General features: G+C 42.1%; 1 protein-coding gene across 6 annotated transcripts in view; it reads left to right on the top strand.

Annotated features, from left to right (window-relative positions):
• rnf2 (ring finger protein 2) overlaps positions 1-25,943 on the top strand; it is a 47,104-nt gene extending 21,161 nt beyond the window's left edge. For all 6 annotated transcript variants that reach the window (XM_055642180.1, XM_055642176.1, XM_055642178.1 and 3 more), the window contains 6 exons: positions 2,411-2,571; positions 5,848-6,063; positions 14,017-14,295; positions 16,352-16,408; positions 18,994-19,165; positions 24,789-25,943. In XM_055642180.1, the coding sequence (XP_055498155.1) occupies positions 2,411-2,571; positions 5,848-6,063; positions 14,017-14,295; positions 16,352-16,408; positions 18,994-19,165; positions 24,789-24,890 (987 nt within the window). In that variant the 3' untranslated portion in view covers positions 24,891-25,943. The remainder of the gene's footprint in view (positions 1-2,410; positions 2,572-5,847; positions 6,064-14,016; positions 14,296-16,351; positions 16,409-18,993; positions 19,166-24,788) is intronic.
• The last annotated feature ends 736 nt before the right edge of the window (positions 25,944-26,679 follow it).

Raw genomic sequence — 26,679 nt, 5'->3', positions numbered from 1 at the left:
ATCTAGTCAATTCACTTCATACAGCAAGCCTGCGTTCACCTATTACCTGCCACGCTTTGTCCTGCCCTCCTCCCTTTCGTACTTCCCCCACACCCCCCCCCCCACTCCCCCCCACCTACCACTACCACCACAACCAGTCTGAAAACGGGTCCCGACCTGAAACGTCACTGATCGATGTTCTCCATGGATGCTGCCTGACCTGCTGAGTTGCTCCAGCACTTTGCGAAATCAATCTAGTAAACTTTGCTGCATTCCCTAAGGCATGTATCCTTTCTTGGGAAACTTTCAAAACATCACCCATTCCGTCTCTCCAGAGATGCTGCCTGTCTCCATGAATTACTCCAGCATTTTGTGTTTATCTTTGATTTAAACCAGCATCTGCAGTTCCTTCCTATACATGATTTAATCAGATCCTATACAATTGCAACACAATTTCCTTATCCTATAATCAATCCATCTCGCTACAGAGGTTAATAAACTATGTGTCCTCCTCATTGCCTTCTGCACCTGCAGATTGGCCTTCAGTAACTTTTGAACAAACTCCCTCCTCTGGTCCCTTTGACTCCATTTTTTCCTAACCTAGAAAAAAAATCCATTAATGGTTGGTGACCATTTCCACCTTACCATGTACTTGGCTGTTCATTCAGCTTGTCCAAAGCCTCATGCAACATTTGTATATCCTTCTCCACATTTGCAGTTACACCCAACTTAATGTTGTCATGGAAAATGGCAATATGAAATTTGACCCCTCCCCTCAGTCATTCATCTACATAATGAATAGTTGGGCCCAAGCACTGTCCACAAATCAGAGTTTGCCAACCTGGAAAAGAGAATTTATTCTTACTTCTTCTGCCTTCGTTGATAAACAGTTCTGCATCCAACTCAGCACATTGCCCCCAATGCTATATACACAAAATATTTAGTGGGAATTCATCTCAAAAATTCCAACAAGAATGCCAGTAGATTAGGCAAATATAATTTACTTTTCAGGAATCCTTGTTGACTCTGCTCAGTTCCTTTATTCTTTCCAATTATGTTCTATTATAACATCTTTCATTATAGTGTCTATATTTCCACCCCTGAAAACTGTTGTTAGGCCAACAGATTGGTACGTCCCTATTTTCTTTATCTTTCTTCTTTCTTAAATAGATGGGCTTGCATTTGTTACCTTCAAATCCAGAGGAACAAAACTGATTCTCTCAAACTCTGGAAGCTACAGTCAGGGGCATTTGCTGTACCCGACACTGCCTTCTTCAAAATTCTGAATATAGAATCATCAGATCCTTGGGATTTATCAACTTTCAAGCTCACCAACTTCTCCAGTTTCTTGTTTTTTTTTTTTCCTAATAGTTAATTCCTCATTCTTCTTACATCCGTCATTCTCTAATACATTCTGCAGAATGTACTTGTCCTTGAGTGTTTCAGCACACATTTGTTTCAATTGCTTTAAAATGATTAGATTATCCTTAGATTATCAACTGTTCCATTCATTGAATCGTTAGGGGGAAATTATCCAGATTATCAGGAGAAGAAAATATAGACTGCAATGATAGAATCATCATGTGTTGATAAAAGAAAACCCCCCCGACAAAACCTGCTCTGTGGAGCCTGCTGTGGTCACATCCACATGCTGCAATGGGAAGTTACCTTATGGTCAGCAAGGTGCTATTTATGAGCAGATTCAGATCTTGTTTTGTCAGGAACAAACTGCGGGTGAAAACTACTCAAATGCAAAGATGTTACTTTTGAAGTGAAGGTATTATGTTTTTGTATTCTACCAAACTTGGATTTATACCTTAAAGATAATTTACACGGTAGGCATTTTTTTTTTACAAAAATCATGTTTTAATAATCTTTCATAATGTGGCCATTTAGGAGTGAACTTAAGCATTATGTACTGCTTTCAATTTAAAGTGCATCTATCATGGATGTGTTTGTAAAATCTTTTACTTATACATGCAGAGTCCAATTTCAATTGGTTTATAAATAAATCATTATGCAACAAATGTCCTTCCTTAAATTTAAAGAAAAAATGTTTGTCCCAGTTTTGGGCTCTTTTGACAATCAGCCATGGAGCCATGGAACTACTCAATGGATGATAAAACAGTTGTCTTCAGGTCGGCACTGGTAGCTTTGTCTTGCTACTAGACCTGCCCACTTGTTTTTCATTCTCGCCCTGATGTACTGCTATTGTACTTCTGTAGATTTCTACCATCTAAGTGTGTTATATTCTCCCTCATTGACTATGACATTAGTGATGGTAGTTGAGGCTAGGTTCAAAATGCAAACATACTAGGGCACGAGAGAATATTGATCTGTCCAGTATCCAGATGGATGTGGCCTAGATACGATTGTAAAAACTTAAGCCCATGATGTTGTTACTTGATGAACTTTGAACTTTGACCTACAGGAGGCAATCACAGATGGCATGGAGATTGCCGTGTCACCCAGAAGTCTCCACAGTGAGCTGATGTGTCCTATCTGCCTGGACATGCTGAAGAACACCATGACAACCAAAGAATGCCTTCATCGTTTCTGTGCTGATTGCATAGTTACTGCCCTCAGGAGTGGGTAGGTAATAGCACTGTGGCTGTGGGATTTGCCAATACAGCAGGTTTCTCCCTCTGAATCTGCCTTGTGGTTTGCAATTATTATTTTTTTTCTAAATGGGCCGTGTATATGCTAAACATGAAAACCTAAAGAGTTTGGTCACATGTCATTTGTTTGTTAAAACTTTCATTCAAAGAAGCCAGCTTTAAATTCGGCTGTGGGGAACTGCAGAATGTGCATTTCCTCAGCAAAGTTGGCTTGTTGCCAGAGTGTCAGAACGGGGACAGGAAAACAACAGGTGGCTGGTCTTTTGTTTTGTAAGAAATGTGGAAGGAGACCCAGACTCCATTTTCTACGAACAAAAAAACAAGCAACAATATTTTACCGGTCGAATGCTTTACCACTAAATATATGCAGCAAGCATGCACATTTAGTCATTGCCTTTCACAACGTTTAATTTCAAAAAGGGAAGTTGTATCTTTTTTTCTTTCCCTCAATGACATTTGGTTTCAGTGCACTTTGATCACTTAATTTCATAATTCTCCACTTCCCCTTTTTGGCTCGAGTGATACGAAGCATGCTGCCAGCTCTTGATAGTCACTGGAGGTTGGGTGAGGGCTCGCTTTCTTTGGGGAACAAACTGGCTTTTGGCTCTCTGTAGCAGCACAGCTGCAGGAATTAAGTCACAGCTTCTGGGCCCCAGCTTGCATCACCATCCTGCTGACCACAACAACTTTTGGATTTCTTTCTAATTTTCTCTATAATCTGAATTTGGATGAGTGCTCATTGGTGCTTCCTGCTCACTCCAATCTTTCCATCTACATTATTCCACGGTAGGGTCACTGACAGGCAATGCTTGGAATTTGACAAAATGAGGGAAAAGGTGAAGTGTTTACTTTTAAAAATAAACGGGGTTGAATCAATGAGAAGCACCAGTGGCACCAATCCACATCAACAGTATGGAGACAATGGTGGGGCTGGGGTGGGTGGGAGCACGCAAATTGAACCATCATTGAAAGTGGAAGATAATTAGTTGGTGAATGTATATTTTTCTTTCTCAACCTTCGAGGTATACTCTAAATTGCAATCATGATCATAATGTGCAATTAAAATTGGTCCCTTTAGATCAGATTACAAATTAAATTTATGATTTTTAAATTACAACTAGACAGTTTCAACAGAAAACAAATTTAGTTCAGTTCCTAAGTGTTGTAGCTAGAGTGTTGAGGCAGTAGTATGTGTGAGCTGGTGGAGACTAGTGTTTTTTTTTAATATTTGCATTTTCTGGCAATACCCAAGTCCAAGCAGCCACACCTATAAAAGTGAGTCAGACTAGAGCAAGTGGTGAAAAGGAAAAATAAAGGGTTCTTATCCAAATGAATGCAGGCTTCATAGCAAGTTAGATGAATTGATGGCACAAGTAGAAATGATCTGTTTGCCATTTCAGAGATGTGCTTACAAATTGCCGAAAATGGAAACCAAACATTCTGGAGTCTTTGATATTTTGGAAGTGTCGACATAACAAAAAAGAAATCTTAACATAACAGGGGCGAAATCTTCAATAAGAAATGATGAGACCAATACTGCAGTGGAAAATGATTTTGGCTGAGAAGTACAAGATGTTGAATCAGTTTGGGCGGAACACAGAAATAGCAAGGAAATCATGTAATTAGTTGAAGTGTGTAAGAAAGAACTGTAGACGCTGGTTTAAATCTGAGGTGGACACAAAATGCTGGAGTAACTCAACGGGTGAGGCAGCATCTCTGGAGAAAAGGAATGGCCGACATTTCAGGTCGAGACCCTTCTTCAGACTTTTCTCCAGAGTCATTAATTGGTGCTCTACAGATCTCTAATGCAGCTGTATTATAGGATAGACTATAAATCTGATAATAATGTTACTCCAGTAATTATGTTTGAAGCCAAATTGGCAAATCAAAACTAAGAGCCTTGAGGAAGAATTCATAGTATATTCAAGGCAGTTTTTTGGAGTAAAATATTTTGGGGAAAAATGTGAGCACAGATTATCTTCGACCTGGTCATGTGTAATTAACATTTGTTTAGTAATTTTAACATATAAGCGGTCTCTCTAAGAGTGTGATGAGCAGGAATTTCTGTTGGAAGATCTGGATCCCGTGAATCTTCCATCCCAGAGAGTTGTAAAGGCTGAATCATTTTATATATAGATTGAGATAAATAATTGGTCTGTAGGCGCCTTGAACATAATGGGGAATAGGCCTGGTTTTCGAATGTAATGGAAAGGCAGCCCACTGCTGATTCTATTTCTTATGACTAGAAAATATAAATTATTGGAAATAGAAAATAGAAATTAATTTCTTATGGGATCTTTCAAGAACATTAGAAATAGGAGATGGGATATGTCCCATGGCCCCTTGGACCTGCTTCATCATTGATTAAGATCAAGGGAGACCCAAACCTAGTCTTGGCACCACTTTCCTCTGTTCCCTAAAACCCGCAATGTCCCCATGGGACTAAAATCAGTCTACCTTGCTTCTGTATTTATTCCGTGAGATTCAGATTCACATTCACATTTATTGTCACATGCACCAATTAAGGTACAGTGATTTTTGAGTTACCATGCAGCCATACAATTAAAAGAACACAACACAATTAAAAGGAACGATAGTGATCACTGTGATGGAAGGCAATAAAGTTCAGTCAATCCTCCTTTTGTTCACCCGTGTTTGGGGCCTTGACCCTCCGCGGTCGCCGCTACGGACAGCCCGATGTACAAGCCCTCACGTCGGGATGATCGAAGCTCCGATGTCGGGATGGATGGAACTCACTCATTTCATGCCTGAATCGGCCTCTTCCTTACCGGAGACCACAGCTTCTCGATGTTATAGGCTGCAGGCAAGTCAGCGGTCGGAGCTCTTCTCCAGCGATCCCCGGCAAGGGATCCCTGGCTCCCGGATGGTAAAGCCCAACAGCTCTCTTGTGTAGAGAGAGGAAAGATTGGTTACTCTTAAATTCCAAAAAATATTTTGCATCTTTATTCATGATGGAAGAGAATGAAACGTCTCTGCAATAGTAGTGGGAAAGGGACGGAGAACGTTAAAGCCACCAACATTTAATAGGTTAGCTTCAAAATGTAAACAATTGTTTTAGGGATTTAAAAGAAATAATGTATTTCAGTGGAAAGTTAACTTTTGTCCTCCATGAACTTGTTATGCCAAGTGTTTATTAAGCCAATTCTAAAATTTGGATATGCATATACTTGAACTGCAATGTTTATTTGCATCTCCTGATACAGAAATACTCAACCTTTTTTTCCATTAGAAACAAAGAGTGTCCCACCTGCAGGAAAAAGCTGGTCTCAAAGCGGTCACTACGACCAGATCCAAACTTTGACGCGCTAATCAGCAAAATATATCCCAGTCGAGACGAGTATGAGGCCCATCAGGAGCGGGTGCTGGCCCGGATCAGTAAACACCATAACCAACAGGCCCTGAGCCACAGCATTGAAGAAGGGCTCAAAATGCAGGCACTTAATAGGTAAGGAACATGCAACATCCCGTACTCTGTAAATCACATTGAATTGTCTGGTGGAGGCTCATATAACCATAGCGATGCTAATGAACAGTTTGGAGAAATGCCACGCAGCAACGTGGCAGCCGGTTTAATGAATTTTAATAGTTGGAAGAAGGTGCAATATCGCCAGAAATGCTGGCTAGCAGGCGTGTTTGTGTTGTGTATTGACAATATCTCTGACATCCGTCTACCAAACAAATGAAGAGTTAATTTGCAACTTCAGACCTGAATGGTAAGGACTTGGATTTTACTTGCTATTCTTAGTCACATTGTGGCTTTCATAATGAGTTGGAGATTTGCACAAAGAACAAATGACATTTTTATTTCTTGGATTAATTTTCCAGGTGGCATGCCGTACAGTGCAGTGTATAACACGAGTCAGAACATAGAGAACAGTACAGAGGAATAGATGCAGGAAAAGAGAAATGCTGCAGAGTAACAGAGCTTATGGAGTGAAATAGCAAAGAAATAATGAGGTAGGGAGTGGAGTGAAAAGGCATTGTTTTGAGTCATGGAGAAACCAGGGCAGGCATGAAAAAAATGTATTGTTGGATAAATCAGAATAAAAAGTAGGTGTATTTAAAAATTGCTGGTTTGTGGAAGAAATGTTTAAATATGTTTTGCTGTTATAACCCAGAAGAAAGGCAATAAAGATGTTAAGAATGCAAAACAATTGACTAATTGAAAATTGTTCTTATGGATTTGTCACAGATCAGCTATGATCATTTCGAATCGCAAAACACTCAAAGGTTAAACAGCCTACATTTCTTCTCTTCCTGAAATGATCTTTCACTTAAAACAGACACAAAAAGCTGGAGTAACTCCGCGGGATAGGCAGCATCTCTGGAGAGAAGGAACGGGTGACGTTTCGGGTCGAGACCCATCTTCAGACTTTCACTTGTTTTGCTGTCATGCAAAATTAAACCCTTTAGTTTGAGTTCCAAATTAAATCCCTCATAAAACAGCGGAGTTCCTAATTATTTAACAATTAGAATGAAATGCTAATGTGCACTGCAGCATCTTTCTTTGCCCCCTTTAGGGCCTGCTAAACTTACATGCTTAAAGCTTTGTTTATTTAGCTTTGGTGTTCAGTTACTTATTACTGCAAAATCTTAATTGATGTGAATGGCCTGGTTAATTTCTATACAGCTTTAATAGTATTCATTGTTCCTCCACACAATGCCAGGCGTACTTAAGTCAATATTGAGCAGCATTACTTAAACACGGGCATACTTTAGAGTGATTTAATAGCATCAGCAAGTTTCTGTTAATAAAATTCAATGCTGGCTACAGAAGGCAGTGCATCTGATTATCAAAGATAAATGAACTCACAGTTATAACAGGGGGTAAGTCCACAAAAAACATTGTTCAGAGAAATTGTTTTTTTTCCTTTGCACCATTCATTAAATATGACCTTGGGCTGCACTTTTTTATATTGCTAATAATGGAGATGGTGTTCTAGAAATGAGAAACTGGGACAAATGTTAATATGGAAGATTCCCAGTGACAAACTCGCGTCCTGGCCACATCTTTTGCGAGCTGGGCCACTTTTTGCAGAACCTGAGGGACAATTGTATTGTGTGGGAAGGAACAGCAGATGCGGTTTTACACTGAAGATAGACACAAGGTGCTGGAGTAAATCAGCGGGACAGGCAGCATCTTCTGGAGGGAAGGAACGGGTGACGTTTTGGGACGAGACATTTCTTTCTTCATTTTTGGGAAAGGGAGAAGCAACTGAGATCCGCTCCTACCTTTCACACTTGTATTGGCTTACTAGACTAAGTGGGACCCGTTGGGTCCCATGTTCACTTGGGAGGGCTGGTCCCCCGACGCAATATTCCACCTCTCCACCAATTCCAATATTGGTGGCCAGTGGGGGGGCTTTCTGGAGTGCTGGTATGGGTTCTTGGGGTGGCAGCTCAGTCCCTCAAGCCTGATCTGCTGGCAGCTCACTCACGGCTGGTGGGCTGGCAGTTGACTCATGACTATTCCTTGAAATTCCATTTCAAGCAGGGTGCAAGTCCACCAAATTCAAATTCATGTTCCTACCATTTCAAGCAGGGTTCAAGGCCACCAAATTCAAATGCAGTTTCATACCACTATGAGCAGGGTGCAAGGCCACTGAATTCAAGTGCAGTTTCCAACCACTTCAAGCAGGGTGCAAGGCCACCGAATTCAAGTGCAGTTTCATACCACTTCAAGCTGGATCCAAGGCCACCAAATACAAGTGCAGTTTCATACCACTTTCAGCAGGGTGAAACCACCATAAAACCACACAAAACACCAAACTCACAGTTCAGTAGACATTCAGTGTTCAGTTGATTCACAGCTCAGACAGAGCCATGACCTCTCCCTCCCCCATCATGCAGAGACTGAGCCACACCCACACTTCCGGGTTTTATAACCCCCTCCCCCTCCCACCGGAAAAGGTGTGGCTTTCAGGGCGTGATGGACAGGAGAGAGATTCTCAACATTTTTTAAACACTAATAACACTTTTATTTTTCATTGATGAGAAGAATTCTCTGCACCTGCTCAACGGAGGGGGGACTGAGTAAGATGGCCAAAATCACAGCCGTAAGTGTAGTGTTTTATCTAAAATCAATATACAGTGCAAACAGGAAGTAAGTGCATTTGCAGTAGTGCCTTTTAACTTCAAGCCAAAGCACCCAAGCCGCCATTTGCAGTAAGTAATGCCTTTCAACTTCAAGCCAAAGCACCTAAACAACCATTTGCAGGCAGTGCCTTTTTACTTCAAACAAACCATATTTTCATTTTCAAACCACATTAAGGGTACTCAGTTGTGTAGACATTTGTTCAGTGTTATTCAGAGCTCAGAGAGACGTGACCCTTGGCTTCATCCACCTTGCAGAGAGTGAGTGAGGCACACCACTTCCTGGTTTTATAGTCCCTCTCCCTCCCTCCAGCAGGGGCAGCAGAGAGAATGGTGATTTTTTTTAAACTTCAAGCCAAAGCTCCCAAGCCACCATTTGCAGTAAGTAGTGCCTTTCAACTTCATGCCACCATTTGCAGTAAGTAGTTCCTTTCAACTTCAAGCCAAAGCATCCAAACAACCATTTGCAGGCAGTGCCTTTTTGCTTCAAACAAACCATATTTTCATTTTCAAACCACATTAAGGGTACTCACAGTTGTGTAGACATTTGTTCGGTGTCATTCAGAGCTCAGAGACGTGACCCTTGGCTTCATCCATCTTGATGAGAGTGAGTGAGGCACACCACTTCCTGGTTTTATAGTCCCTCCCCCTCCCTCCAGCAGGTGCAGCAGAGAGAATGGTGATTTTTTTAAACTTCAAGCCAAAGCTCCCAAGCCACCATTTGCTGTAAATAGTGTATTTCAACTTCAAGCCAAAGCACCCAAGCCACCATTTGCAGTAAGTAGTGCCTTTCAACTTCATGCCGCCATTTGCAGTAAGTAGTGCCTTTCAACTTCAAGCAAAGCACCCAAGCCACCATTTGCAGTAAGTAGTGCTTCAACTTCAAGCAAAGCACCCAAGCCACCATTTGCAGTAAGTAGTGCCTTTCAACCTCAAGCCAAAGCACTCAAGCCACCATTTGCATTTAGTGCCTTTCAACTTCAAGCAAAGCACCCAAGCCACCATTTGCAGTAAAAGTAGTGCCTTTTAACTTCAAGCCAAAGCACCCAAGCCGCCATTTGCAGTAAGTAATGCCTTTCAACTTCAAGCCAAAGCACCTAAACAACCATTTGCAGGCAGTGCCTTTTTACTTCAAACAAACCATATTTTCATTTTCAAACCACATTAAGGGTACTCAGTTGTGTAGACATTTGTTCAGTGTTATTCAGAGCTCAGAGAGACGTGACCCTTGGCTTCATCCACCTTGCAGAGAGTGAGTGAGGCACACCACTTCCTGGTTTTATAGTCCCTCTCCCTCCCTCCAGCAGGGGCAACAGAGAGAATGGTGATTTTTTTTAAACTTCAAGCCAAAGCTCCCAAGCCACCATTTGCAGTAAGTAGTGCCTTTCAACTTCATGCCACCATTTGCAGTAAGTAGTTCCTTTCAACTTCAAGCCAAAGCATCCAAACAACCATTTGCAGGCAGTGCCTTTTTGCTTCAAACAAACCATATTTTCATTTTCAAACCACATTAAGGGTACTCACAGTTGTGTAGACATTTGTTCGGTGTCATTCAGAGCTCAGAGACGTGACCCTTGGCTTCATCCATCTTGATGAGAGTGAGTGAGGCACACCACTTCCTGGTTTTATAGTCCCTCCCCCTCCCTCCAGCAGGTGCAGCGAGAGAATGGTGATTTTTTTTAAACTTCAAGCCAAAGCTCCCAAGCCACCATTTGCTGTAAATAGTGTATTTCAACTTCAAGCCAAAGCACCCAAGCCACCATTTGCAGTAAGTAGTGCCTTTCAACTTCATGCCGCCATTTGCAAGTGCCTTTCAACTTCAAGCCAAAGCACCCAAGCCACCATTTGCAGTAAGTAGTGCTTCAACTTCAAGCAAAGCACCCAAGCCACCATTTGCAGTAAGTAGTGCCTTTCAACCTCAAGCCAAAGCACTCAAGCCACCATTTGCATTTAGTGCCTTTCAACTTCAAGCAAAGCACCCAAGCCACCATTTGCAGTAAAAGTAGTGACTTTCAACGTCAAGCCAAAGCACCCAAGCCACCATTTGCAGTAAGTAGTGCCTTTCAATTTCAAGCCAAAGCACCCAAGCCACCATTTGCAGTAAGTAGTGCCTTTCAACCTCAAGCCAAAGCTCCCAAGCCACCATTTGCAGTAAGTAGTGCATTTCAACCAAGCCAAAGCATCCAAACAACCATTTGCAGGCAGTGCCTTTTTACTTCAAACAAACCATATTTTCATTTTCAAACCACATTAAGGGTACTCACAGTTGTGTAGACATTTGTTCAGTGTTATTCAGAGCTCAGAGAGACGTGACCTTTGGCTTCATCCATCTTGATGAGAGTGAGTGAGGCACACCACTTCCTGGTTTTGTAGTCCCTCCCCCTCCCTCCAGCAGGGGCAGCAGAGAGAATGGTGAATTATTAAAAAACAATAAAATCTCTCTGATTTGTCATCGATGGGAAAAATCCTCCGTACCCGTAAGGCGGAGGGGGGCTCTGGGCGAGGTGGCCAAAAATGACGGCCGTAGGTGGCGGCGTTCTGTCGGAAATCGCAGCACAGTAGGTGGCCAAGATCAGAGATTTAGTAATATAGATATTGTTGGTAGTGAAATGTCATAAAGTTGCTTTTTGAGCAATTGCCACTTCGGTAAATTGCCAATCCTGTGGGGGGAAAAAATCCGGAATTGCAAGTGTCAGCAGCCTGTGCGCGGATTCTAATGTGCACCTAATTAGGTTGTTTCAAAAACAGGATTGACTGACATGGATTAGATGAGGTGAAATGGCATGTCGATGCCATTTAGATAACAATGTATGATGCAGTAGTACAAAGTGCATGTATCGGGGCAATCAATTAGTTTTATAGTTAAGATTGTCCTCAGCCTCTCATTTGGAATACCAACTTGTCAGTGATATTAGGTCATTAACAAATCATTTTGTTCATCAATAAGACCAAGCATAGACCCGGCGACTCTTTTGCTGTGTCCACCAAGGCCCGGTTGCTAACCATTTTAACTCCCCTTCCCATTCCAACACTAACCTTTCTATCCTGGGCCTCCTCCATGACCAGAGTGAGGCCACACACAAACTGAAGGAGCAGCACCTCATATTCCGCTTGGGGAACCTCTCACCAAACCTTTCCCTCCCCTCTCCTAGGCCCCATCTGGACTCCCACCTATTTCTCCCTCCCCCCCTCACCCTCGACTACATTCTGCCCTCTGACCACAATCCACAAATCTTCGAATCTGGCTCACACCTTCCTTTCTTACCTCTGCCCTTTGGTCCAACTATCTACCTATCAAAAACCCCACTCGCCTGGATGGACCTATTCCCTGTAATGCTTTGTCCTGCCTCTCTCCTTTTCCAGCTTTCTTCTGTCCTCCTCCCCACCCCCCCCACCCCCCAACTTGCAATCAGTCTCAAGAAGGGTCTCAACCCGAAAGGTAACCTATCTATGTTCTCCTGAGATGCTGTCTGACCTGCTGAGTTACTCTAGCACTTTGTGACCTTTCGTGTATTAACCAGCATCTACAGTTCTTCATCACTACATCTTAAGTTTCTATGATATGTTTCTCAAAGCTGCAACAATATTATATTTCTAAATAGGCAAACAATGTATTTGATGCGTGCCATACTATATTTGTATGTCATGGAGTCGTATGGAAGCAGGCCCTTTGGCCCAGCTTGTCCCTGCCAACCAAGATGCCCCACCTAAATAGATCTATTTGCATACATTTAGCCCATGTCCCTCCAATCCTTGCTGCAGTCACCATAGACTATGATCCTGTCTTCATCAACCTTCAGGGAACCATATAATTACACTCCTAAATCCTTATCCTCCACAACATTCCGGGGAACCTCTCACCAAACCTTTTGTCCCAAAAGGTAACACCTTGCGCATATCTGAAATAAATTCCATTTGTCAATCCTCGGTCCACTTGCCCAGCTGATCAAGTTCCTGCTGTAATTCTTGATAACCATCTTCACTGTCTCCAATACCATCTATTTTAGTGTCGCCTGCAAACTTACTAATCATGCCTTGTATATTCTCATCTAAATTGTTGAGACAGACAACGAGACCTAACATAAAGCCAATTATGAACCCAGTTAACTAACTCACCCTGGACCCCGTGCAATCTAACTTTCCCGAGCAGCCTACCATAAAAGAATCAAGTAAAATATTGTTGTGGATTACTTTCGGGTAATTGTCTGCTCAAATGAAGATGAAAAGTTTTCTTTTTTTGTAAACACATTCTATTTTTACCATCTCTGAGCCGTGAGCAATGAGTCATGTTTGATAATATCCTGTGTTTGCTGCTGCCAAATCAAATTTCACTGTACCTTAATTGGTACACGTGACCATAAAATACATTTTTGAACCAAGCTATATGGAAATTAGTCAGCATTATCTCTCAAACAATCTGGGCAAAGAAGTTTTGCTGGGGGACCTTCATGGGTTCGGGTGCATCCGTGGAGTGAAAGGGATAGATGATTTTACAGATTGGGACATTAGCAGAATCTGATGTAAAGAAAAACTTTGCACCAGTATCGTACTCACAGGAGACCTTGGACTACTGTCGTTGGGCTTCTGTATGTAATTTAAATACTGGTGATTAAAGAGAACTTGAAATGATGGCGGTTAAATAAAGCAGTAAACTACAGTCTCATACATGTTGAAGTGTGTGTATCAGGGCAGGAAGCACCATCTTTTGGTTTAGCAGTACGAATGCTGCCATTAAGCCCAAGCTAAGCCATGTGATTAGCATTAGTAATTTCTCATCCTAAATCTTTTAGGATTCTCTTTTGTCATTTAACATGATTTATTTTCCAGATGTGTTGTGAAGTCTGACAATTTGAATTGCTGAAGTGGAAAGTTGATTCCAATTTTGTTATTTTCATATTTTACTCCCATAAGAGTTTGAAGGCAGTCTCTCCCTCACATTTCCTCGCTTTTAAAAAAAAAAGTTATGAATCTCATTAAATTCTTATTGCATTGCATAGGATTACCGTTGAAGTCCACAGATCTGGGTGAATAAGCTTCAATGTATTAAAAACACATCAACATTTTGCAAATAACCATGTGCGTCTTGGAATCCCTCTAGCTTTGTCTTATCGACACTTGGAGTGTTTAATAACTCAATTTTCTCTTTTGAAAAGAATTATTGATTATTTGAAGCATTGAACTGTTGCGAGAAGAACTTAACTAGTTGAGCTATTTTGTCCTCTGTAATTGTAATCTTGGTGAATCATTTGTTCTTGGTAAGCTCCTCTTCACACCAGCGTGCTGGATTTTTGTCTCTCTGGTACAGAGCACAGAGGGTAAGAAAGCACCAGGCTGAGAATGGCAGTGGGGCAGAAGATAATGGTGACAGCTCACACTGCAGCAATGCCTCCACCCACAGTAACCAGGAGGCTGGACCCAGTCAGAAACGCGCAAAAACTTCCGATGATTCGGGTCCTGATCTTGACACTACAAATGAGAATGGAACAGGAGACCCTGATCCAGTGACTGATGGAACCAATGAAATTGAGCTGGTTTTCAGACCGCATCCTACGCTTATGGAGAAGGATGAAGCGGCACAGACCAGGTATGCAAATGCGAGGGATTATTGTTATCCAGCAAATTGGATTGATTCTGAATGTTAAAACAAAATGACAATGGAATGCTGACAGTCAAAGCAATTTTCTAAAACTATACATCAAGTTGGTTACTAGTGGAAAAAGAAAGATCTGAAATATTATAAATTGAAGGTTCCTGCTCCACTGCAAAGAGTGCTTGCAGTTCTGATGATTAAACCTGCAAACAATTAAAATATGAAACTACAGTTTGTAAAGTAACCAAGGCAGACTGATGAAGAGAGGCAGAACTATACAAGACGAGGTTAGGAAATGAAGTGAATTTTGAGAGGACTAATGGAAAAATACTTTAGTAATTAACGCTGGTTTGAGAAGTGTGGATGTGGCGAGATGCTTTTGTTGAAGTAGACAAACATTTAAGTGCTATAGGAATTTGATAAAGTGTTTAAAATGCAAATTGATTGCACTGTAAAATGAAATGAATTGTAAAAGGAAACGGGTCATGTTGAAATTCTGGAAACACTAGTTTGACCATCTGCACCAGTCTAATCAGCATGGGAAGGATGTGTAGAGCATGGGAGTTAGCCATGAATCATTGCTTTGGATTATGTGAAGGGATTTACTTTTTCTTTATTTGTTTACGGAACATTACTGGTATTGTTTATGGACGTTACTGGTATTTATTGTGTATCCTAATTTTCCATTGATATTAGAAGACAGCGTTTATCATGTTGGTGGATTTGGAGTCACATTTAAAGCTAAATCGGTAAAGATGGCAGATATCCTTTCTAAAAGAATGTTAACAAGCTACATGAGTATCGGAGCAAAGAGGCCCTCCTGCAGTTGTACACGGCCCTAGTGAAATCACACCTGGAGTATTGTGTGCAGTTTTGGTCTCCAAATTTGAGGAATGACATCCTTGCTATTGAGGGAGTGCAGTGTAGGTTTACAAGGTTAATTCCCGGGATGGCGGGACTGTCATATGTTGAGATAATAATAATAATACATGTTATTTAATGGCGCCTTTCAAGACACTCAAGGTCACCTTACATCACATAATATAATGTAATAAACATATGACACATTAGAAGCAGGAAAACTGTTCCTGATGTTGGGGGAGCCCAGAACCAGGGGCCACAGTTTAAGAATAAGGGGTAAGCCATTTAGAACAGAAATGAGGAACCACTTTTTCACACGGAAAGTTGTGAGTGTGGAATTCTCTGCCTCAGGGGGCGGTGGAGGCCGGTTCCCTGGATACTTTCAAGAGAGAGCTAGATAGGGCTCTTAAAGATAGCGGAGTCAGGGGATATGGGGAGATGGCAGGTACTGATTGTGGATGATCAGCCATGATCACATTGAATGGCGGTGCTGGCTCAAAGGGCTGAATGGCCTCTACTCCTGCACCTATTGTCTATTGTTTTTTTGCGGCTAATACTAGCTTTTAAATAATAGTTTTATTTAATTCATTCATCTTCTCTGCCATGGTAGAATTTGAACTTGTCTCTCTGAATGGATGGTCCACAACCCTCATGGTCTCCTTGTAAACAGAGAGATCGTATCCACTTTGTTATATGGACATCTGCTCCATTTATTTATTTATTTCAGCCAGAGCAAAGGAAGAGCCATGAAGGTTGGTCTTCCTGGGGCAAGGAATTGTGCACAATTAGTTTCTCATTTAAACTAATATTGGAAATTACATCAGTGGAAACGTTTTTAGGTTTGTGTTTGGTGGTATGAGTGATCACTTATTCTACCAATCCTTGCTATCTAAGGCATTCTAAGCCTGGGGCTAGGTACCGAGTGGTATCTTCTCCCAGCTGTGTGGGTGATCTCAGGAAAGAGATATTGGTAGAAAACTTGAATTAATAGTGAAAGGGAAAATGCAATGTTTAGAAAAGTGTACTAAACTTTTAAAAGAGTGGAAAATTTGTGCCTGGAAATTCCGATACTGCATTCTGAGTGTTTAACTGTGCTTATATTTTTGATTTGGTAGAAGAAATCGTGAACGTAAATAGTATGCAAACAATCATGAGTTACTTTTTCCTTTGACTTTTTCTTTTAACCAAGGCAGGTCACGGTTGGTGTTCAGAGGATTGTGGGCCGCACACCGGTGTCAAGAAAGCGGTAAGCGGTTTCACTGCAACCAATTTCTCCATAACCTAGAACACATTGCCAACAACTGACATCTGAACCAAGTTCAAGTTTATTTGGATTCCCGGTCTTTGCTGTCTACTGCAAATAAATTATTCAATTCAATTCAATTCAACTTTAATGTCATCGCACAAATACAAGTATCAGTGTAACGAAATGCAGTTTTGCGTCAGTCCGTAGTAGTTGTACATAAAGAAAACAAAAAAAATAGAAAGAGGGAAGATACAGAATAATCAGGAAATACAGAATAATTGAACAAAGGGGACGGAGGGACCAGAGAAATCTATCGTCGGGACTCCGAGTTCAGCAGTGTGATTGTGTTGTTGTAGAAGCTGTTCCTCATCCTACTAGTACGTGACCTGAGGCTCCTGTACCGCCTCCCTGATGGGAGGAGGGCAAACAGTCCATGGTTGGGGTGTGAGGGGTCTTTGATGATCTTCCCAGCCCGTCTCGGACACCGTTTTCGGTGGAGGGCATCCATGGCAGGGAGCGGGGCACCGATGATGTGCAAATTATGTCTGAAATATCAAAGTGCTATGTTGCTGGTTTACAAGCAGTAGTCAACATCGTACAGACTTGCATGTTTATTGGTTGACTGAGAATGTAATAGAGACAGAAGGAACTGCAGATGCTGGTTTACAAAAAAGTGCAGATCAGCCAGCATCTCTGGACAATGAACAATAGGTGTAGGAGTAGGCCATTCGGCCCTTTGAGCCAGCACCACCATTCACTGTGATCATGGCTGATCATCCTCAATCAGTAACCCGTTCCTGCCTTCTCCCCATATCCCCTGCCTCCGCTATCTTTGAGAGCTCTATCGAACTTTCTCTTGAGAGCATCCAGAGAATTGGCCTCCACTGCCTTCTGAAGCAGAGAATTCAACAGATTCACAACTCTCTGGGTGAAAAAGTTATTCCTCATCTCCGTTCTAAATGGCCTACCCCTTATTTTTAAACTGTGGCCCCTGGTTCTGGACTCCCCCAACATCAGGAACATGTTTCCTGCCGCTAGCGTGTTCAATCCCTTAATAATCTCATATGTTTCAATAAGATACCCTCTCATCCTTCTCTCCCGTGATGCTGCCTGTCCCACTGAGTTACTATTTCTGACCTATTTGTGGCTATCTTCGGTTTAAACCAACATCTGCAGTTCCTTCCTCCAACTCCCCTTTGCAACGGTTTCCTCGACTTCTTAACCAACAGACCACAATCAGCAGTGATAATAGGTGACAAATCATCCTCTATGATAATTCTGAACAATGGTGCCCCAAAAGGATGCATGCTCAACCCCCTACTATATTCTTCATACACTCATGACTGTGCAACATCAGGAACATTTTTCCTGCATCCCAATCCCTTAAGAATTTTACATGTTTCAATAAGATCCCCTCTCATCCCTTCTAAATTCCAGTGTATACAAGCCCAGTCGCCCCATTCTTTCAACATATGACAGCCCAGCTATCCTGGGAGTTAACCTCCCTCAATAGCAAGAATGTCCTTCCTTAAATTTGAGACCAAAACTGCACACAATACTCCAGGTGTGGTCTCACCAGGGCCCTGTACAACTGCAGAATGACCTCTTTGCTCCTATACTCAACTCCTCTTGTTATGAAGGCCAACATGCCATTAGCTTTTTTCACTGCCTGCTCTATCTGCATGCTTACTTTCAGATAAAATGGATTGGCTAACTTTTGAATTGGGACCCTTCTTCAGCCTTACTGCATCCACTCCTACACTTCCTCTGACAGCTCATTCCAGATATGGACTATCTTCGGAGTGTAAAAAAGTTGCTGCTGATGTCCATTTTAAACCTTTCCACTCTTGACTTAAGCCTGTGCCTTATGGTTTTAGAATGCTCTATACTGAGAAAAAGGAAAGCGCATGTTCCCTGACCAGTTAATATCTGTTCGTACAATGGATGATTTTATTTGGGAAAATTTTTATATACTATGTATATTATTTTTATAGGTAGATACACAAACATGAATATATGCCAATATGACCCAATTTGCATGTCTTGGAGCAAATGGGTGGGAAAGAAAAGCTATGATTACTACCAAGACATCAGTATTTATTAGTTAGGAACATGTAAAAACTTAATCACATTTGAATTCCTCTAAGATTCCGAAATAAGGAATGTTTATAAACGAGGAGTGCTTAAGGAATGAGTCTGCAGAAGGTTCCGGACCGGAAACATTCATGGTCCCTAGGGGTGCTACCTGAACTGTTGATTTACACCAGCACTGTGTCTTTTTTTCTTCTAAGATGTCAACATTTTAAGCACATCATTTTTTCTTCGAACTATTTCTGTCCATTGCAAATAACCCAGTCTCAATAAAGTGAGCGTTGGAGTCATTTTTACGGAGTGTTGTTTCTGTTGTCGTTATCTGTGTAGCTTGAAGTAGATTAAGTGATTTCAAACCAAGTCCATCAGAAGTTCCATCCAGTTTTCCAAATATAAGCTCCATGCCGACTCCAGCTGTTTACCACATTAGGAATTAGTGTTTGTGTGTGTGCCGACTGCATGGCTTCATGTCTTGTATTTGTTTGGTTTAAAAGGTATATTAAAACAACAGGAAATGCCACTGTTGACCACTTGTCCAAGTATCTGGCGATGAGACTAGCCTTGGAAGAGCTCAGGAAAAATGAAGAAGCAAATCCAATGAATGTGGAGACGGTCAGTGAGAAGCAATACACCATTTACATTGCAACGGTGAATGGCCAGTTCACTGTAAGTATCTGTCCTGCTTTGCAGGGGAAAGTCAATTGTAGTTTATTTAAGACCAATGGGAAAACCTCACATTCAGTATAAATATGGGGGAGAGTTGATATGGGGAGAACTGGTAGATAAAGGATTAATATTAAACAGAAAAGTTTGGAAATACTGAGCAGGTCAGGCCTCACCTGTGAGAAAAGAAAAGAGTTAACTTTGCAGGTCGGAGATTGAATTGAATACATTTTATTAGCCAAGTATGTACACATACAAGGAATTTGTCTTGGTGCTTTGCTCACAAGTAACATCACGATATACAGTAAACAATGAAGAATAAAACATTATAATTTAAACGTGAAGAATGAAATAAAATACCAGAGCAAAAGGAGGCTACAGACTTCTGCTCGTGGAAAATATTTGTTTTTATGTCTGGCTGTGGGTCCATTGTTGTTACTAGGAAGGAGAGAAAAGAAAAGATGCAGTGAGGGTGGGGTTGTGGGTTTATCTATGATGAGTAAAACTAGGCTGATGTACGCTGTAAATTAGGTTATCTAGTCAAAAAATGAATGGGAGCAGTCAGGGCATGACAACATAGAACAGCACAGCACAAGAACAGTCCCTTTGGCCCACAGTGTCCCTGCTGAACAGAATGCCAAGACAGACTTGTACCTGCCTGCACATCATCCCTCCATTCCCTGCATATCCTTGTGCCTATCTAAAAGCCTCTTAAACACCACTATCATATCTGCTTCCATCATTACCCCTGGCAGTGTGTTCCAGGCACTCATCACCCTCTGTGTTTATATATTAAAAAAGAACTTTGCTACACACACGTGCTTTAAACTTTGTTCCTCTCACCTTAAAGCTACGCTTTCTAGTCTTTGATATCTTCATCCTGGGGGAAAAGGTTCTGAGTGTCTACTCTTCATTTTATAGACTTCCATCAATGTAGACCTAACAAGTCCTAGACAAGTTAGACAAACGAACATAAACGGTAAAAATAAGTAAGACATGCCCTGTAACTCCAGCTAGGCTTGTCCTCCACTTCCAGGGGGGAGAAAGAAGAAAAATAGACAAGCTGAGCCAATGTCACAGATGGATGGCTAAAATTTCATGTACATGATTTTCATTGTCAAAGAAAGGATTAGTGTTTCATTTGTGATTCTGTATGAAGGTTAAAGTTGCAATTCCAATAAATAATGTCACAATAACAGTAATTGCTGATGCTTTCCTGGACTTGAGAATAAATTCTATTCAAATGTATTATATTCAGCTCTAATTTCCTTTAGTTTAAAATGTACCTTTGTGACACCTTAATGTGTAGGGAGGGGTGGGGGTCGAAGAGGAGATCCTTGCTCAATCCTGTAACTGGGTTGACGTGAGCCTTTCTTTCTTTGACGTTACCGCTGTTATAGCATATTGGAGAAAACATGCATGTGCTGCTAGTTATGTATTTCCTGTTGTCTGTGAAAAACTGCATTGTTGGGCTACTCCCTCAAAAATGGTCAACCTCAACTTTATTCCACCTGATTTCTAAAACACTTTGCACATCGTGGAGAAGAACAAGTGAAAACCTGGCTGAAGACTGAGTATTTTGTTAGCAGGGAAAGGAATAAAAGATAAATCACTCGAGGGAGTTCTATTGATGTAGAGACTGCAGATACTGAAGCAGATAGAGTGGAGAATAAGATAAAGGTGAGTATTCAAGTAGCAATGGCCAGGATAGACACCATGGGCTGAAGGTCCTATTTCTGTGTTGTATGACGCTGAATCTACAAGCCAGAAGGATGCAGGAGATGGTTGTTGAAAGTTGCTGACGCTGGAGTCCTCAACATGTTAAAATGGTTTGGATAGGAGAAAATAGTGGAACTGCGTTGAAGGTTGTCGGCTTAATGCAAGATAGAATGAGGTTAAATACACCTCGATTGGAGGGTGAGACCAAGGAGGCAAGAACACAGGAGAATCCTCTCCATTGCTAATGGGGTATTTATGGTTTCATGGATAAAGAGGGAAAGGAATTGTTGACTGATAATTCAAGTGAAAGAAAGCATCTTGTGAACATGTTGGATACAAGAAACAGTTGTAAATCAAGCCACGAATGCCCACTGAAAGTGTAAAGAACAACTTCACCACTAGCACCTCTCCGATCCACCAGGACTGCACTGGGAAAAGGAATCAGGGCAGCGAAACGTGCCTTCGCAGGGAAAATCCAGGGACACCTCTGCGACACAGGAGACACCAGGAGGATGTGGAAGGGAATCGAAACATTGACGGGGTACAAGGCAAGGCAGCAGGTAACCGACACGGACACTTCTCTCCCAGATAAATTAAACAACTTCTTTGCTCGTTTTGATGCAGCAAACACCACACCCAAGAGGAGAGCCAGCCCCTGCCTACAAACCGACCAGCCAGTCCTGACCATAGACACAATGGACACACGGAGAATCCTGTCTAAGGTCAACCCGTGGAAAGCAGTCGGACCCGACAACATCCCAGGACGTGTGCTAAAGGAATGTGCTGAGGAGTTAGCAGATGTGCTAACAGACATCTTCAACATCTCCCTTAGTCAGGCCATTGTCCCCACATGCCTCAAAACTTCCACGATAATCCCCATAGCGAAGAAACCAGTGGTTGCCTGCCTAAATGACTACCGCCCTGTCGCCTTGACCCCAATAATAATGAAGTGTTTTGAACGCCTGGTGAAACCCCACATTACTGCCAGCCTCCCCTCATCGTTAGATCCCCTACAGTTTGCCTATCGCCCCAACCGCTCTACAGAGGATGCCATCTCCACCACGCTGCACACAGTAATCGCGCATCTGGAACACAAGAACACATACGCCAGAATCCTGTACATTGACTTTAGCTCAGCGTTTAATACCATCATCCCACAGAGACTTGTGGAGAAACTAACCCTGCTGGGCCTCAACACCACCCTGTGTCACTGGATCTTGGACTTTCTCACAGAGAGACCGCAGTCAGTCCGTGTTGGCAAGAACACTTCAGGCTCGATCACGCTGAGCACCGGCTCCCCTCAAGGCTGTGTGCTCAGCCCGCTGTTGTTCACACTGCTCACACATGACTGTGCTGCCAGATTCAGGGACAATAAAATCATAAAGTTCGCGGACGACACTACAGTGGTGGGACTCATCAGTGGAGATGACGAAACAAGGTACAGGGAGGAAGTAGAACAACTGGTGGACTGGTGCGGCAAAAATAACCTGGAATTGAATGTCGAAAAAACTAAGGAGATGGTTGTCGACTTCAGGAGGGTGCAGCCAGAGCATACACCGCTCAACATTCAGTGGCACTGCAGTGGAGAGAGTGGAGAGCATAAAGTTCCTCGGTGTGCAGATAACGGACAACCTCACCTGGTCCAGGAACACCACTGGGACCGTCAAACGGGCCCATCAGCGACTGCACTTCCTGAGGAAACTAAAACAGGCCTCACTCCCCACCAACATCCTCAGGACTTTCTACAGGGGCACGGTGGAGTCTGTACTCACGTACTGCATCAATACGTGGTACTGCACCTGCAACTGCTCGGACAGGAAGGCTCTGCAGAGGGTAGTGAGGGGAGCAGAGAGGATTATTGGCGTCTCCCTACCCTCGGTACAAGAACTGTTCCAGAGCCGCTGTCTGAAGAAAGCACAGAGAATTGCCAAGGACAAACTGCACCCCCTCCACACACACCTGGATCTCTTGCCATCAGGCAAGAGATATCGAAGCATCAAAGCCCGGACTACGAGGCTGCTAAACAGCTTCCTACCACAGGCTGTGAGGCTGCTAAACAGTCACTCTGCACTCACAGTCACTTGACTTGACTCTGCGGCTGGCACGGACACTTTAATAACTGGCACTGGCCACTCAAATCAGCGGCCCCGGACATTTTTTTATGATTGGTTTACTGTTTTTAACATTGTGTTTTTTTACCTGATTTTAACTATTTATTCTGTTCCATCAGGGACTGGATTGTTTTTTTTAGTGTTATTATGTGAGAAGTGTTTTAAATTTCATGTGCGAGGCTCCGCTATTCACTGGGAAACGTCTTTTCATTTTGCACTGTACTTGTTGCTTGCAAGATGACAATAAAGGTTGATTGATTGATTGATTGATTGATTGATTGATTGATATTTGGCCATTCATCAATATGGTGGGTCTCATAGGTTTGTCTGAGTGTAAACCTAGACATGCCAGAGAAAGCACAGAAACTGTATGAGAATGCGATGGGAATAGGGAACTGCTAATTTCAGTAGTGGTAAAATCAGTAGTAGTCATGGCAAAGCATTATTCTTATGAAAACGTGTCATTGTAGATTCTTTGGCCAGTGATGTGTCCACTGCAATCCTCTTATAGAATATTGCATTTGGGGCCGTTTTAAAAACGAACTAATGTGTCATGGCTCAACAGTTATGCGGCTTTGATTTTACTTTGTATCTGAGACTTTTTTGTGTCTTTAGCTGCAGATACATTATTTTTATAGGTAGTTGAGCCATGTTGTAGCAATAAGCCAATCAGTCATGGATTTTTAACATTATAAAGTCAGCCACAATCCTTGCCTGTTTTGCTTTGGCTTTTATCACAAAAGCTGAAAGTGAGAATGCGTGACAATTACGGGAGGACAAGGAAAGCATTACAATTGGAGACAGTTATTCAAAACGTGCATCAAAATGAAACCTTGTCTTGAATGCAGAGGAGGAGGTAGCAAAGTCACCAACTATAATGGTGAATAAGGTTCAGAAGTGGGAATCTGGGCCAAAGACATGGAGGATGGCAATTTTTATGCTATTCACTTCAAGAAAGGAAAGAAAATATATTCAAGAAATGTAATTTGAGGTTAATTTTTCCAAGATCTTGACAATGAGATGGAAATGGTGACCATATCTACAACAAGGCATGAGGTTGAATGGGGCACAAAAGCATTTGTAAGGCCATATAGCTTGAGTAAAGTAACAATACAGATTTCTTTCTGAGGTAATTTAGCATGTTGCAAACCAAGAATCTGAAGATTTTGATTCACTGTCATCAATCAGGCTTCTTTAGTTTAGTTTAGAGATACAACGTGGAAACAGACTCTTCGGCCAACCCAGTCCGCGCCGACCAGCGATCCCTGCACATTAACACCGTCCTACACACACTAGGGACAGTTTACACTTATACCAAGCCAATTAACCTACAAGCCTGTACTTCTTTGGAGTGTGGGAGGAAACCGAAGATCTTGGAGAAAACCCACACGGTCACGGGGAGAACGTACAAACTCCGTGGGTACAGCACCCGTAGTCAGGATTGAACCGTGCCACCATTCTTGGTGTGTTAATTCAGTGATGGGTTCTTGCGGGACGCATGATGCTGATCTCTGGTTTATGTTGCAGTATTGACTTTTGTTACCCAAAGGGGTCTGGTGATGATGTTGATCTCAGTGCATGCCTAAGTTCATCATTCCGGAGTTGGATCTTGCTGAACTCAGCAATGGGATGAGAAGAAACCTGTTATTTTTAAACATTTTAAAAAATATCAAAATGTATATGTTATCAACCGCAGTTGCTTTATGAAGGATCTATAATATTTACTGTAAAGATGGTTCACGATTGTGGCCTTCTGAGAGTTTTGTGAAAATTATTATTGTCCTGTTCCCTTTCAGCTCCTGAATGGATCTTTCTCACTCGAACTTGTTAGTGAGAAGTACTGGAAGGTCAACAAGCCAATGGAACTGTATTATGCACCAACCAAGGAACACAAGTAGACAATGGCATGAGATCCGTATCAAATAAATGGAGATGGTGCTTTTGATGGTAGTGATGTGTTTGTCTTCCATGCAACAGCAACCACTATCAAGAGATGTTCTGTTGAATAAAAACTTGCCACATGTTCAGATTTACAGATCTGTGACATGCAAATTCACAACTGAAACATCGCAGGCAAAAGGACAGTGTCCCAAAGGGTTCCTTTATCCTGTCATAATACTGTGGACAGCAACTCAAATCCAGGAAGTAGAAGTTTGTAGCGTGCTGCGTCTCAGTTTCTTGGTTTATGGAATACATAATAGGGCAATAGATCAATTTTCTTTTGTCGCTATCAAATTTGCAAATTTATTGTGAAATTCTCAATTTTGCAATATGGTTTTGTTCTTAAATTATTTTCTTCTGGTCATGCACCTCCCAGTTGTCACTGCATGCTGAGGTATGATACCACAGCACCATTGTATTCCTTCAATGAAGTGACCATTTTTCACATACAAATTGAGTCACTTTTGACGATGGAGGTTGGAGAGACTATATCACAGCCACGTCAAGTCCTTTTGCTTCGACCACTTCCAGTAGAAGCCCCTGCAGAGCATTGAAAGGTGTCGACCCCTGTTATTTCCTCTCTAACTGAAGGGTGCAGAGGCTAATTGTTGTGGCTCAAGCTGTGTCCTGGCTGGATGCAGGGCATGGCTGGGCATTGAATCCGGGCCGCTCTATGCAGTGTAATTACCTACGAAGTTAGTGGGAGGAAAACTAAATTATTTACTTTGAAGGCAAGTGTCCTTTTAATATTGGAAAGCTATGTTTTCAAACAAACTTCTACTATTCCAAAATGGAGTACTACAGGACACCAATGCATTGCAAACACAGATAAATATATTTTCAGTGTCTTTCTGATTTAAAAAAAAGTCATTTTTTCATGTGAAATGTAAAATGAGTATTTATGTTGTCAATCAAGTACTGGTAGTTATACCGTGAAATTATGCTGTATCTGGGCATCTACTACTTATTTGTACACTTATCAAATTGAAATTAAATAATTGTTTCTTTACTTGAATAATTGTCTTGCCATTTATTAGACAATGCAAGCACTTGTTTGCGACCTTATTGATACATTTCCAGTGTGATCTTTAATTAACCCAGAAGAGGATCTTCTGATAACCCTCATATAGCCACAGTAAACTCTTGTTTAAATGGAATTCTTTACAACATATTTCAGATATAGCAGACAGACCTGCCATTGCTACCCCAGCTTGATCCCTCTCTCCGGCTGCTTACAGTTCCGGCTTCTGACGCCAACCTGACTCACAAGGTGCACCAGCGAGCCGTTCCTCACTCACCACACGATCTGGTTGAAGGGGATGTTGTAACGGCTTGCGTTGTAACCACTGGGGTCAGCGCTTGCCTCGGGCCGCCGCAACGTGCTTGGTCACCATGGGGCTCCCTCCCTTCTCATCAGCTGCCGCTTCCTCCTGTCAGCCACTTCTCACTCCACCACCACTGCCTCCTCGTCCTTCTCCCATTGCTGTGTCCACTCAGCCTTATCCCATCCCTCCACCGCCACTTTCTCCCCTGGAGACGCCGACATTCTCCACAATGGAAGCAGCAGCAAGTGAGAGGACAGGGAGCCCCCTGCTGACTGAGAGCATCCCATCATAGGCCTGCAGAAAGTGCTGGCTCCAGGGGCTACAATGTGAAGCTGCAAGAACAGGCCTTTTACCCGACTGCTGTAGCTCATCAAGAAGGGCTCACTAGTGCAGACCAACGCCATCGGTGCCTGGGTTTAGG

This window comes from Leucoraja erinacea, chromosome 10 (genome assembly GCF_028641065.1).
Source record: "Leucoraja erinacea ecotype New England chromosome 10, Leri_hhj_1, whole genome shotgun sequence".
Classification (NCBI taxonomy): domain Eukaryota; kingdom Metazoa; phylum Chordata; class Chondrichthyes; order Rajiformes; family Rajidae; genus Leucoraja; species Leucoraja erinaceus.
This window is presented reverse-complemented; position numbering and strand designations above follow the sequence as displayed.